Below are 12,690 nucleotides of genomic sequence, written 5' to 3'. Positions count from 1 at the left end.
GTATATCTCCTAATGCTATCCCTCCCCCGCCCCCCCCACCTCATGACAGGCCCCGGTGTGTGATGTTCCCCTTCGTGTGTCCAAGTGTTCTCGTTGGAACCTCTGTTCTTAACCACTACACTCTAAGTTTTTTATGACTATGGAAGGTGACAATTTCTTTATAGCAGGCATTCTCAATCTGGGGTTTATTGACAGCTTCAGAAGGCTCTGTGAATCACTAAAAAATTAGTTTTCAAAATTTCGGTTATATTTGTGTGGGTTAATTTTTCTAGGGAGATGGTCCCTAGGTCTCATTAGGGTCTCAAAAGCTTTAAGTAAGTCTCAGAACCACTGAAAGACATGTACTAATGTCAGAGGAAATTGTAGACCACAAAAGCTGGGGAAAGAACAGTTGGAGGTTTCCTTCCGGGTTGGAGAATGAAGTTAAAGTACGTTATGTTGATTAACTTAAAATTTGAGAGACCTTAACAAAATACTTTTCAGAGAAGTGGTTAAGAATTAACTGATGATGTCTTCATTTGCAAAGAATAGAATATGCCATTGATTGGGGACTTTAAGTCTTTTCTGAGTGGCATATTCCTTCAATAAAACCTCTTGGTTTATTGTGGCTTATTGAATTGCGATGGCGAAAATCATACGCGAATCTTGAATTCCCTATTTGGATTGGATCTGTGGCTTTACATGAACTGGGAGGGGTAGAGAATGATTTTGTGGGATATAGTTGGTTTGTGCCACAGTGACATAACTGCTTTGAAAATGTATACAAATTTTCAAAATTAAGTATGTATGCATGTATCAAAATGAAAAGGTTTTAAAAGTTATCATTAATCTTCCCTCTTTGCACCAACTTTTCCCAGATGAAGTCCAACATCAAACACCGAATGGTACTATCACCAGCAGCATAGAACCCCCCAAGCCACCACAACACCCCAAACTACCTATTCAGAGGAGTGGGGAAACTGATCCTGGGAGGAAGTCCCCAAGCAGGCCTATTTCGGATGGCAAGTTGGAGCCCTGCCCAGAGGTGGACGTGGGGAAGTTGGTGTCTAGGCTGCAGGATGGAGGGACCAAGATTACCCCAAAGGCCACCAATGGACCCATGCCAGGCTCTGGGCCCACCAAGACCCCCTCCTTCCACATAAAGAGACCAGCTCCCCGGCCCCTGGCCCACCACAAGGAGGGTAAGTGCTTGGGAATCCCATGGGAGCCAGAGCTGAACCTAACTACTTTTCACCTTGAGATCCTTCTGAGTTTGGAGATATATTTAAGTGGAAATCTGTTCCAGTTTACTACCACTAATATTGGAACGGTGGGCAAGATCACAATAATCAGTCACAATAATCACTAGAATGTAAGCTCCATGAGGGCTGGGATGTTTTACCTCTTTTGTTGACCTCTATATCCCAAGTGTTATGTGCCTGGCACGGTACTAATTGCTGATATACTATTTCTTATCCTCACAATCCCACTGTAAAGAATGTATTATTCTTAATTTTTTTTTTTTTTTTTTTAGACGGAGTCTCACTCTGTCGCCCAGGCTGGAGTGCAGTGATGTGATCTCAGCTCACTGCAGCCTCTGCCTCCCAGGTTCAAGTGATTCCTCTGCCTCAGCCTCCTGAGTAGCTGGGACTACAGGCACTCGCCACCATGCCCGGCTAATTTTTGTATTTTTAGTAGAGACAGGGTTTTGCCATGTTAGCCAGGCTGGTCTCAAACTCTCGACCTCAGGTGATCCACCTGCCTTGGCCTCCCAAAGTGCTGGGATTACAGGCGTGAGCCACCACACCTGGCCAAGAATGTATTATTCTTGTTTTTTTTTTTTTTAATTAGGAAATGGAGGCTGCTGTAGATAAGTGACTTGCCAAAGATTCACAGCTAGTAACTGGCAGAGCTGAGATCTAAATCTTACCATGTCTCACAGGCACCAAAGTCTGCGTTCTTTCCACTGAGGCAGAACTATCACTTTACCTTCCTATAAGAAGCTGTGAATCTGTGAACCCTTGTTTTCTCATTCTCCCTTTCCAGTTTGGGAGAAATAGGGACAAAGGGGCACAACTTCTGCCAAACTCTGGACTTTTGAAATTATTGCAAATTCAAGGTGTGGCTCACTTCAGCAAATTTAATTAACTATTGCATGTTGAGACTCATGTTGAGAGACTGGGGCTAATCCAGAGGGGAGTTTTAGGGGACACAGTTCTATGAAGATAGTAAGATATAATGGACAAAATAAGGATTTGAGTATCAGAAAGGCTTGGATCTAAATCCTAGCTCTTTTACTTTGTAGCTTTAAGGACTTTCACAATATAGCAAAATGTAAAACCTGAAAAAATGGTTAAGAATAATTTATTTGACAAATATTTATTGAGTACTGACTGTGTACCTGGCCCCATTCTACATGCTGAAGACAGGAATGAATAAGACTTATGAAGTCCCTGTCCTCTTGAGGTTTAGATGAGAGAGCTTGGCAGACTATGGCCTGTGGACCCGATTGGGCCCACTGCACTGCCTCTTTTTATATAGCCTGTAAGCTGAGAATTCTTTTTTACATTTTTAAATGTTTGGAATTAAAGAGGAAATAATATTTTTTGACATGAAAATGTTGTGAAATTCAAACTTTGTCCATAAACATAAATACACCCCTTCATTTACATGTTGTCTATGGCTGCTTTCATGCCACAACAGCAGAATTGAGTAGTAGCAACAAAGACTTTGTGGCCTGCACAGCCTAAAATATTAACTGTCTGACACTTTACAGAAAAAGTTTGCTGGCCTTTACCTTAGATTCTAGAGTACTGATAAGAAAACATGAGGCCCAGAATGGGAATTGGGAGGTTGGGGGAAGGTAGTATAGCAAGGAAATGGCAGGAATGGAGTTAGTATACAAAATGTTTGCCATGAATCCTTAAACACTTGGTGGAGCAGTGTCATAGATTTGGTTCCAAACTTTCTAGAGAAAACAAAAAGAGAGAAACCAACGGTTATATAACTAAGTTCCTAAGGTAAAAACAAGCCAGTTGTTCAGGTAAACCATAACTTTTTTGGTTTTGAGGCCAGGGAAAAATTTCTTCCATGGATTATTTCATATAACAACCTCAGTATGAACCAATGGCATTGTCTCAGAGCACAATTTAGTGAAAGCTGTTCCGTGTGGGGATGGGAGGGGGTCCAGTACAATTTCTACAAGTCTAGTACAGTTTCCACAAGTACTTGACTCTGAATGCTCTGGTTTGATCCACTGATGCTGATGTGATCACTCATGCGATCACAGTTAATTTATTTAAGCTGTTTGCACCTTGGTTTTCAGATATGTAAAATGAGAAAACAGTTCACCTGATAGAATTATAAAAGCTAGGATTAAAAGGAATAACAAAATATCTGGCGCATAATCAGCATTCAAAATATGATATCGATTTCCCTCCCCTGTCCCTCTTCTCACTATGACTTGGCTCTTCTGGGACATAGTCAAGAAAAGGAAAACTTTAATGTAGACCTCTGCTTCTGTTTTTAAGTCATGTTGTGACCTTTCTATCAATCTGGGTAGAAGGTTGGGTAACTCAGTTTATACTCATCACAGTAAAATTTGTCTTGTCTGTTGCCAAGCCTTGAGATTGGCCAGATTCTATCAGCTCAGCGCACACAGTAACTCAGCCCTCCTTCCCTCCCTCCTGCAAAGTTCAATCCCAGTGGCATTCCCCTCTTCCCCCTTCCTCCAGTCCTACCCTGGGCTGCTGGCGGCAGCTACTCTGATCTAATGGTCTCAGTTAATGTAAGTACTGATCTGACTTGTTCAGTATCAGCCTAACTATCTAAATCTGGGCCTCAGCTTTGCCTGGCTTCATTTTCTGCTTTCAGTTAGCAACAGGCTGGCATGATGCAGCTTTTTTTCAAAACCCCATGCTTCCAGCTTTGGCTACAGAAAGCAGAACTGAGGTGGTTTTGGCCTCGGTGGAGAACCCCCCAAACCTCTGGTACAGTTGCCTCTTTGAACCTAACCTACACTATCTGTTCGCTTCTTACTTCCTCCTTGCTCCCCTCCTGATTCTGGCTGCTTCTCCTAGTAGATTCCCTGGCGTCTGAAGAGTTATCGGTTAAGCAAAAGCTGCACACAGCTCTGACCCTGTGCTATAACTGATAGTTGTTTGCTCCTGGTACTGGCCAGTAGCCTGAATGGCAGTATTAGAGGGAGGGAACTGTTACCTCAGCCAGCCCAGTCTGTACCTTGCAGTTGTCACCCCATTTCAGCTCTGTTGTTTAGGACTTTGCCTGCCATCCTGAGAATCAGTACGCAGGCTCCATTGCATTAGTGAGCCAACTGTGCCACAGTCCTGACCCCATCTTCACCCCTTGCATTGACTTAACATTTGAGTGGCCTTAACATTCTTCACATTTTTTCTCAGCAATTAAAAATAACAAAAGCATGGTGCATGTTAAATTGCTTTTTTCCTTGACAGTCAACTTTAAATTAAGAATCAATAGTGTTTGCTGATGGAATTTTATCAAGGATCCTTTTCTGTTTCAGACATGGGCTTGATACTTTCACTCTTCTGTTGCATCTAATCATTGTGATAGGCCTTGTGAGGTATGATTTACCCTCCCCTTTTTATAGATGGAGAAACAGAGGCTCACAGACACAAAACAACTTGCTCAGAGTTACCTAGGTTGTAAGCTGTAGAGATGGGGTTTGACCTCAGCTTCTTGGGTTCAAGATTGGGACTCTTTTTCTTTATGCCATATTTCCTCAGCTGCGTTGGCCATCTTCTCCTTTCTGTGTTTCTAAGGACCACTTACTTTTGGGGGGTACAAAATTATACAAGCCTATTTTTTTCTGCCTTCATTTGAGTTTACTGCCTCTTACGTGTCCTGGCTTTGCAAAGGGCAGGCATGTAGCTACCACAAAGGGATTTAGACTTTCCTTTGGGTAATGAAGAGGGAGGAGGGCTATATCCCATCTACTTTACATATGTTTGTTTATTTAATCAGGCATAATCATATGCAAAGGGAGAGACAAAGATGAAAAGCCATTGTCTCTGCCTTCCAAAGGTTCGTGGTGATGCTGGCATGCAAGCAGTCAGTCCCAGCCAATGTGATCCATGTTCTAGTAGGGCTGAGAAGAAATTCTAGTAGGAGCATGGAGCAAGGAGACCTTCATTCTACCTGAGGTATTGAGATGAAAGTGAAGAGCACACCATGGACTGGGACTTTATGACATACGGGTTGAGGGGCCCTTCTTAGCTCCTTTCCTCTGTCTTGGCTGGAAAGGAAAGATTGCATCTGGTGGCATGCTTTTGGGCTTGTAAGGCCTTGCTCAGTCACAGAGCCATCAATTCTCCACTGAGGTGACTAATGCTGTGAGTGGCATTTGCATCTACTCTAAAAGTATTAGGAACAGACTTGCTCTTGCAGTAATGGGTGTTGCTGGCCATTATCCACATTTTCTTGTTTGGACTTATGCTTTAATAATCTACTGTTTGGTTTTTATTCTCTACTTTTCTTGGAGCCTAATGCCAAATTGTTTTATAAGGATAAATAATGGCTAAGGAGGCAGGAAGGCTTTAAGGTGAGCATGGAGGAGTGTCATAGAAAAAAAGAGATAATTCTAGGAGACTGGGGGAATCTACAAGAGGAATCAACCTCCTCCTACTCTGTGCCTTCAGGTTGGGTATAGAGGAGTATAAGGAAAGGTGGAAAAAAGTTGCTAAGGTTGAATAGTGATGACCATCAGGTCCCAAGAACTCTGCAAATGTTAAGATCCTTTGGTTATGGTCATTTGACAGAGATTAGAGGGAGAGGGAACAGGTTGGGCTTGAGAAGGAGATCAAGTTTGTAGTAAAAGCCAGGTTTCAAACCAAGGTTGAAAAGACATTAAAAAGAAGTACAGCTTGGTGGAAAGACTATAGGCTCAAGAGACTTAGTGGTTAAAAGCTCAGGCTCCTGAATCTTCCAGATGTGAGTTTGAATCCTGGCTCTGCCTCTTCCTAGCTGTGGGACTTTGGGCAGGTTACAACTTCTCTGAACCTTAGTTTTCTCATTTGTATAATGAGGATAATATTTGTGCCCATAGGATTGCTATAACAACAAAATGAGTCCTCTACATGCCTAGCACATCAAGAGTACTCAATAAATGATAGCAGTTGTTTTGCTTTCATAGGAGACTATTACTAGCTACTTGATCTTAGTTAGGTCAGCGTTACTTCTTTGAGCCAGTTTTCTCAACTGTAAGTGGGGACAATACCACCACTGAAGGCAAGGATTTTGCATGGATTAAATTAGATTAGGTATACAAAGAATCTGGTAAAATAATAGAGGCTTAAGAAGTGGTAGTATTACTAGGTAACAACCTCTTAGGAAATGGCAGACATGGAAGATGGGGTGTCTACTCTTCTGTATACGAGGCCCTTTGAGAAGCCTCAAGCCTAAAATGTAGACGGCATAAAAGAGTTCAGAGCTATATTTTCAACCCACGACCTGTCCCTACCATGCCAAACACCTAGGAAGAGGCGAACTAACCTCAAGGTCTAACTCAAGTCTCATTCTGTCCATGAAGCCTTCTGACAATCCTACCCCAGTTAGCTCTCCCTTGATTCATGTATTTTGGCACCCAAGATTGGCCCTCTGATGTGGATGCTGATTTATAGTATTCACACTTATTTCCCATGAATATGACTTATATCCCCAACTCAGTTTTGAGCTCCTGGAGGGCAGGGGTCATTTGTGTACCTTTGTGTGTGTGTGTGTGTTAGAGTGTAGGGTTGGGCACAAAAGCCCTCACAAAACTCCCATATTGAATACCGTTCAATTTAGGTTTCAGAGAGAGAAAAAGAGAGAGACAGAGGGATTAATTATTTTAAAGCAGGTTAAGTACATGTAGAGTACTTCAAAAACAGCCTATAAAAGTCAGCTGGGTCTAACATTTAAGTCAGTGCAGCAGGCCAGCATGGCACATGTAATGAGCCTATGTAACAAGCCTGCACATTGTGCACATGTACCCTAGAACTTAAAGTATATTTAAAACAAATAAAAAGTCAGCTGGGAGAGATAGAGGCTTATAGACTTTTAGACCATTGGCTCATTCATCTGGAAAACAGTCCAATCCCCATGTTATACTGGTAAAGAAATGATCCACTGAAGGTCACGCAGAAAGTTATAGTATTAAGCATAGAATCCAGGTTTCTTGACTACCAGTTACATGACTCTCCCCTTTCTGCCTCACCAGTTTGATACTGTGGCTTAACTGTGACTGAGACACATTAGAGGCAAGAGAGAACAACATCGGGGTCTTCAGCCAAGAAAATCCTTTGCTACTACCTCAAAGCTTGACTTGTAATGAATAATCATTTGGAGGTAGCAATAAAGGGCCCAAGAGGAAATGAGGTTAATGATGTTTGTTTTCCAAGGCCCCTAGGTTCATGTTCATTAGGATGTGGCTATAACTTGGGAATGAATAGGGTTCATATTTTAGGGATGTCATCTGGTTCACTCATCAAGGAAATTGACAGCTCTGGAATGGGCATGGTTTCAGGTAGACATATTTTCCAGCTCTGACAGTCCAGCATATCATTTCTTTACAATTACCGCCTTGCCCCCCCCACAACTCCGCCTCCCAGCAGTAACCAGTGGAAATGGGACAGCACTCTCAGCTCTGCTACTCTGTGGGGTGCAGTGAGGAAGCAACATCATATGGCCTAATGGTCCTCAATCTTGGCTGCACATAGCATCACTTGGGGAGCTTTAAAAAATAACCGTGCTCAGGATCCATCCTAATCAATAAAACTAGGATGTATGAGGGTGGGGTCCAGGTACTTTACAATTTTAAAGCTCCTTACATGTTTCTAATGTTTCACTAGGGTTGAAGAACAGTGGTAGTTGGGACTACATAGGTTTCAGAAATTAGATGGACTGATCAACTATGAAGTTACTTCTCATCTCTGAGTCTCTGTTTCCTCAACTGTAGACTGGAGATAATACTTTCTGTCTTGCAAGATTATGGCCAATGTTGAATGAGAAAATGTGCATAAAGCACTGGAACAGAACAACTGTTCAATAAGGGTTAGCTAAAAAACATTTTGCCAGTACTATTGTATTACCATTACTATTATTATTATAATTTATAATTTTTATATTACCAATGATAACAAAACAGCAGACAACTGGAAAGGCAGTGGATGTGGAAAACAGGAGGTATGGGTTTCAGTCCTCACTCTACCATTTAACCTATGGTTGTGGATGAATCAGTTTACTTTTCTGAACCTCAGTTTCCTTCTCTGTAAAATGGGGATAATAAGACCTATTTATTCATCTCTCTCAAGCTTATTGTAAACATTAAGCAGTTATCGTCTGGGAGAGTGCTTTGAATAGTATAAAGTACATTAGAAAAATTGGATTATATTGTTGTTATTATTATTATTATTATTATTATCATTTTGGTTAATTTTTTCTGCAGCAATTCTGTATACCCAGTCTGGTGTTAAGGGGAATGACATGTCCAGAATGTAAGATACAGACTAAATGGAGAGACAATTCATATGTGTGCACATGAATAGTGTTTTGTTTCTTCCTTAATTAGAACACCAATCACACTGTATTAACATTATTTCTTTACATATATATCTTGCTCACCAGAATGGCTAGATGGATGAATTTTTTAAAAAAACATACATATTAATATATAAGAACTTCATGAACATTTACATGGATGTAAATTACATATACCTACTAGGGTGTTCAGAGGGTTGAGATTTTAGCTGGGTCTTGAGGAATGGTTATAATACACAGGAGACATAAAAATAGAGACACATACAGGGCAAGAAGCAGGACAGAGTCTGACACTTACTTACCTCTGCTGTATACTAGGCATTGTCTATAGGTCATCTAATTGAGTCCTTAAAATCACCTTGTGAGGAGGGGTTTTTTTTCTTTCTTTTTTAAATTATACTTTAAGTTCTAAAGTACATGTGTACAACGTGCAGGTTTGTTACATATGTATACGTGTGCCATATTGTGTGCTGCACCCATTAACTCATCATTTACATTAGGTATATCTCCTAATGCTATCCCTCCCACCTCCTTCCACCCCATGACAGGTCCCGGTGTGCAATGTTCCCCTTCCTGTGTCCAAGTGTTCTCATTGTACAATTCCCACCTATGAGTGAGAATGTGCAGTGTTTGGTTTTCTGTCCTTGCGATAGTTTGCTCAGAATGATGGTTTCCAGCTTCATCCATGTCCCTACAAAGGACAAGAACTCATCCTTTTTTATGGCTGCATAGTATTCCATGGTGCATATGTGCCACATTTTCTTAATCCAGTCTATCATTGATGGACATTTGGGTTGGTTCCAAGTCTTCGCTATTGTGAATAGTGCCGCAGTAAACATATGTGTGCATGTGTCTTTATAGTAGCATGATTTATAATCCTTTGGGTATATACCCAGTAATGGGATGGCTGGGTCAAATAGTATTTCTAGTTCTAGATCCTTGAGGAATCGCCACACTGACTTCCACAATGGTTGAACTAGTTTACAGTCCCACCAACAGTGTAAAAGTGTTCCTATTTCTCCACATCCTCTCTAGCACCTGTTGTTTCCTGAATTTTTAATGATCACCATTCTAACGGTGTGAGATGGTATTTCATTGTGGTTTTGATTTGCATTTCTCTGATGGCCAGTGATGATGAACATTTTTTCATGTGTCTGTTGGCTGCATGAAGAGGAGGGGTTTTTATACTCATTTCGCAGATGAGGAAATTTACAGTCATAGAGGTGAAGTACCTGTCTAGGGTCCTACAACTTGGAAGCAGCAGAACAAGGTCTGAAAGCCAGGTCTACAAAACTCCAGACTCTGTCTCACTTAGAAGTAAGAGTCAAGGGTTTGCCTTAATGGGGCAGTAGGCAGACCAGTTTGATTAGAGTAGAACTGATAGTTAAAATCCAGGGTTAGTGCTTGGGACAATAATACGGGACCAGCTCAAGGAGGGCCTTGATTTTCTGTGAAGGAGTTTAAACTTTTATCTTCTACATTTTAGAGCTGTTGGGAAAGTCTTTAAAGAGCAGAAAAACAGTGTAAAAATACTTAAATTAAATTTTATAGTTGTATTATGTAGATTCAATTTAGTATGTTTTTACATTTACTGTAAATATTTTTGTAGAAAAAAATGGATGAATATCAAGATCCACTAACACCCTTGCATAGTTATGTACATGTCTATTTCAGTATGGTCTTCATCAGGCCATGAGCACTTTCTGTGGACTTTTTTTTCACTTGATATTATTTTGTATGCCTGTTTTTGTTTTGACCTGGTCTAAAGTTTTGGCAGTTCACACATAATATGTATTGGTTAAACGCTTGTATGAATTGAATTGTTTGTTTAGTCTTTATAGTTAGGTCTGATTTTTTTTTCTGATAAGATACATGTTTTTGTGCCAATTGCTTTTTCTTAAGTGTTTTTTTTTTTTTTTTGCCTCTTGTATTAGTCCATTTGGGCGTGTTCCCAAAAGCAGAATTACTGGATCAACGAGTATGAACCGTCTCATATGTATGATTTTGTATTTCATCCACATTGTTCCAGAATCCTTGATGCCCTCTAGATAAAATAAGCCCAGTTCACATTGCCACCAGCAATGTGTGAGTTTACCTGTTTCACTATAGTCCTACTAGAACCATCTTATTTAAAAAGTATTTATATTTATTTTGTACTAACTGACAAGGAAACTAAAGACACAGAGGCAGGAAAGTGAGTTAGAAGACAACTATAATAGTCAAGGCCTAAGTGAAAAGGACCTGGATTTCAGTGATGATGAATTTAAGCAATTCAAATTCATCATCATCAGACATTTAGTAAGCACCTACTATGTACCTGGCCCTGCACTAAACATATTAGTACCTGATTTAATCCTCCCACTATCTCTGTAAGATAATATATGTGGATCTTTATTATATAGCTGGGGAAACTGAGACTTAGGGAATGGATATGACACACCCAAGATATCTGAAACTCCAGAGCTGGGGTTCAAATATAGACTTTCTGAAGGGACAGTTGCCAGAAAAATTACAAAAAAAAAAAAAAAATAGCCAGAGTTGTTAGTCACCAAGAAGAAATGGAGGCCAAGGAAGCTGGCCCAGGTAACTCTCTTATTGGGTGCCTGCTCATGAGTAGTGTTCTGTTTGGCTAACCATCCAAGTTCCTGGTATCATTTTCTCTTCCAGGGGATGCTGACAGTTTCAGCAAAGTGCGGCCTCCAGGAGAAAAGCCAACCATCATCCGCCCCCCAGTGAGGCCCCCAGATCCTCCCTGCCGGGCAGCTACTCCCCAAAAGCCAGAACCAAAGCCAGATATTGTGGCTGGCAATGCGGGGGAAATCACATCATCTGTGTAAGTAGGGTTGTACCTCAAACTTGACTGAAGGCCTGTCCTAGGCTACTAGGAATGCTTTCAGGATCACCATATTAAGGGTATACAGTGCACAACCCTGGGGCATCCTTCACTTTATAGTCTAGGGAAATATCATAGGCCAGCCCTGTTGGGAGTATTCCACTCAATGCTCAAAGCTGAGGGATTTCTCTAAAGCTGAAACCTTTGATTCTTAGTACCTGCTAGGAGACCCATTTTTCTTAGCTTCCTTTATCTCTGTATGGTGATATTATTACCTTCTGATTTTAGCTTCCTTGGCTCAGGACATTTAGAAAAAAAATTTTCTTGTTATTTCTACTGGTTTTAAAAGTAATTTAATGAACAGGTTCGTTCATTGTACTTATGCTTGAGGCTTTTATTTTAAGCAAAGGGTATGATTTAAAATTTTTTTTTCAGAATGACTTTGGTTCTCCAGAGAGCCTCTTACAGGGTGGGAGCTGAGCTGATGTGCAACAGGCCTTCCTGAGGCTGGGCCGCAAGCCAAGGAACCAGGGAAGGAGCAGCTAGGGTGGGACCACAGCAGTGCTCAGGGACCAGCTTTGCTTGGCCACAATGCGCTTGCCTGTCCTCTCTTTATTGACTGGGACCGTTCTCAGTATACTACCTCCTGGTCTTCCTTTTTCTTGTGTTTCTTGTTTTCCATAATTGTAAAGTTGGAGAAAAAGAAGAACAAAGCCTCCACAGCTTTGACTAATTAGCTCAGTATATTTACAAAAAGCCAACAATTATACTTCGAAATCAAGACTGGTTTCATTTATTTCCCCCAAGAAGAGCCTGACTCAGCAACATACTCAGACCATTCTGAAGCAATGGGGATAAAGAGTGTCAGCTATGGCCTTAGGGGTGCATATGGGCTCTGGGCCATTTCACGTTTGGATGTGTAGGGCCTTTGCCAGCAAAGGCAGGGGCTGGCATTGGTGTCCCATCTGGTTCAGAGTCTCCTGTCCTTTCTGTTGGCCATTGGTTCTCACGTGTATACCAAAGCAACTTATGGGACTTGGTTGGCTTCTGTTTGCAGGGTGGCTTCCAGGACCAGGTTTTTTGAAACAGCTTCCCGGAAAACAGGAAGGTAAGAGATGGAGGTGACAAAAGAGAAACCAAATCGCCTTTTAATAACTGCATCCTTAGCATGCAATTGTGCTCACTCTAACATTCTCTCTTTTTTTGTTTCTCTACAGCTCTGTCTCTGTCTGTCACTTTCTCTCCCCCAACTCTGTCTCTCCATCTCTATCTGTCTCTCACCTGTTCACCTGTGTGTCTATTTGTCTCTCTCATATTCTTTTTCT

The 12,690-nt window shown here is 41.2% G+C and overlaps 1 protein-coding gene across 1 annotated transcript in view; it reads left to right on the top strand.

The window, feature by feature from the left end:
- OPHN1 (oligophrenin 1) overlaps positions 1–12,690 on the top strand; it is a 385,933-nt gene that overhangs the window by 364,126 nt on the left and 9,117 nt on the right. The window contains exons 21-23 of the mRNA XM_003272664.4: positions 858–1,181; positions 11,200–11,365; positions 12,423–12,473. Of these exons, the coding sequence (XP_003272712.1) occupies positions 858–1,181; positions 11,200–11,365; positions 12,423–12,473 (541 nt within the window). The remainder of the gene's footprint in view (positions 1–857; positions 1,182–11,199; positions 11,366–12,422; positions 12,474–12,690) is intronic.

This window comes from Nomascus leucogenys, chromosome X, assembly GCF_006542625.1.
Source record: "Nomascus leucogenys isolate Asia chromosome X, Asia_NLE_v1, whole genome shotgun sequence".
Classification (NCBI taxonomy): domain Eukaryota; kingdom Metazoa; phylum Chordata; class Mammalia; order Primates; family Hylobatidae; genus Nomascus; species Nomascus leucogenys.
The sequence above is the reverse complement of the archived record's forward strand: the minus strand, read 5'-3'. Positions and strand labels throughout refer to the sequence as shown.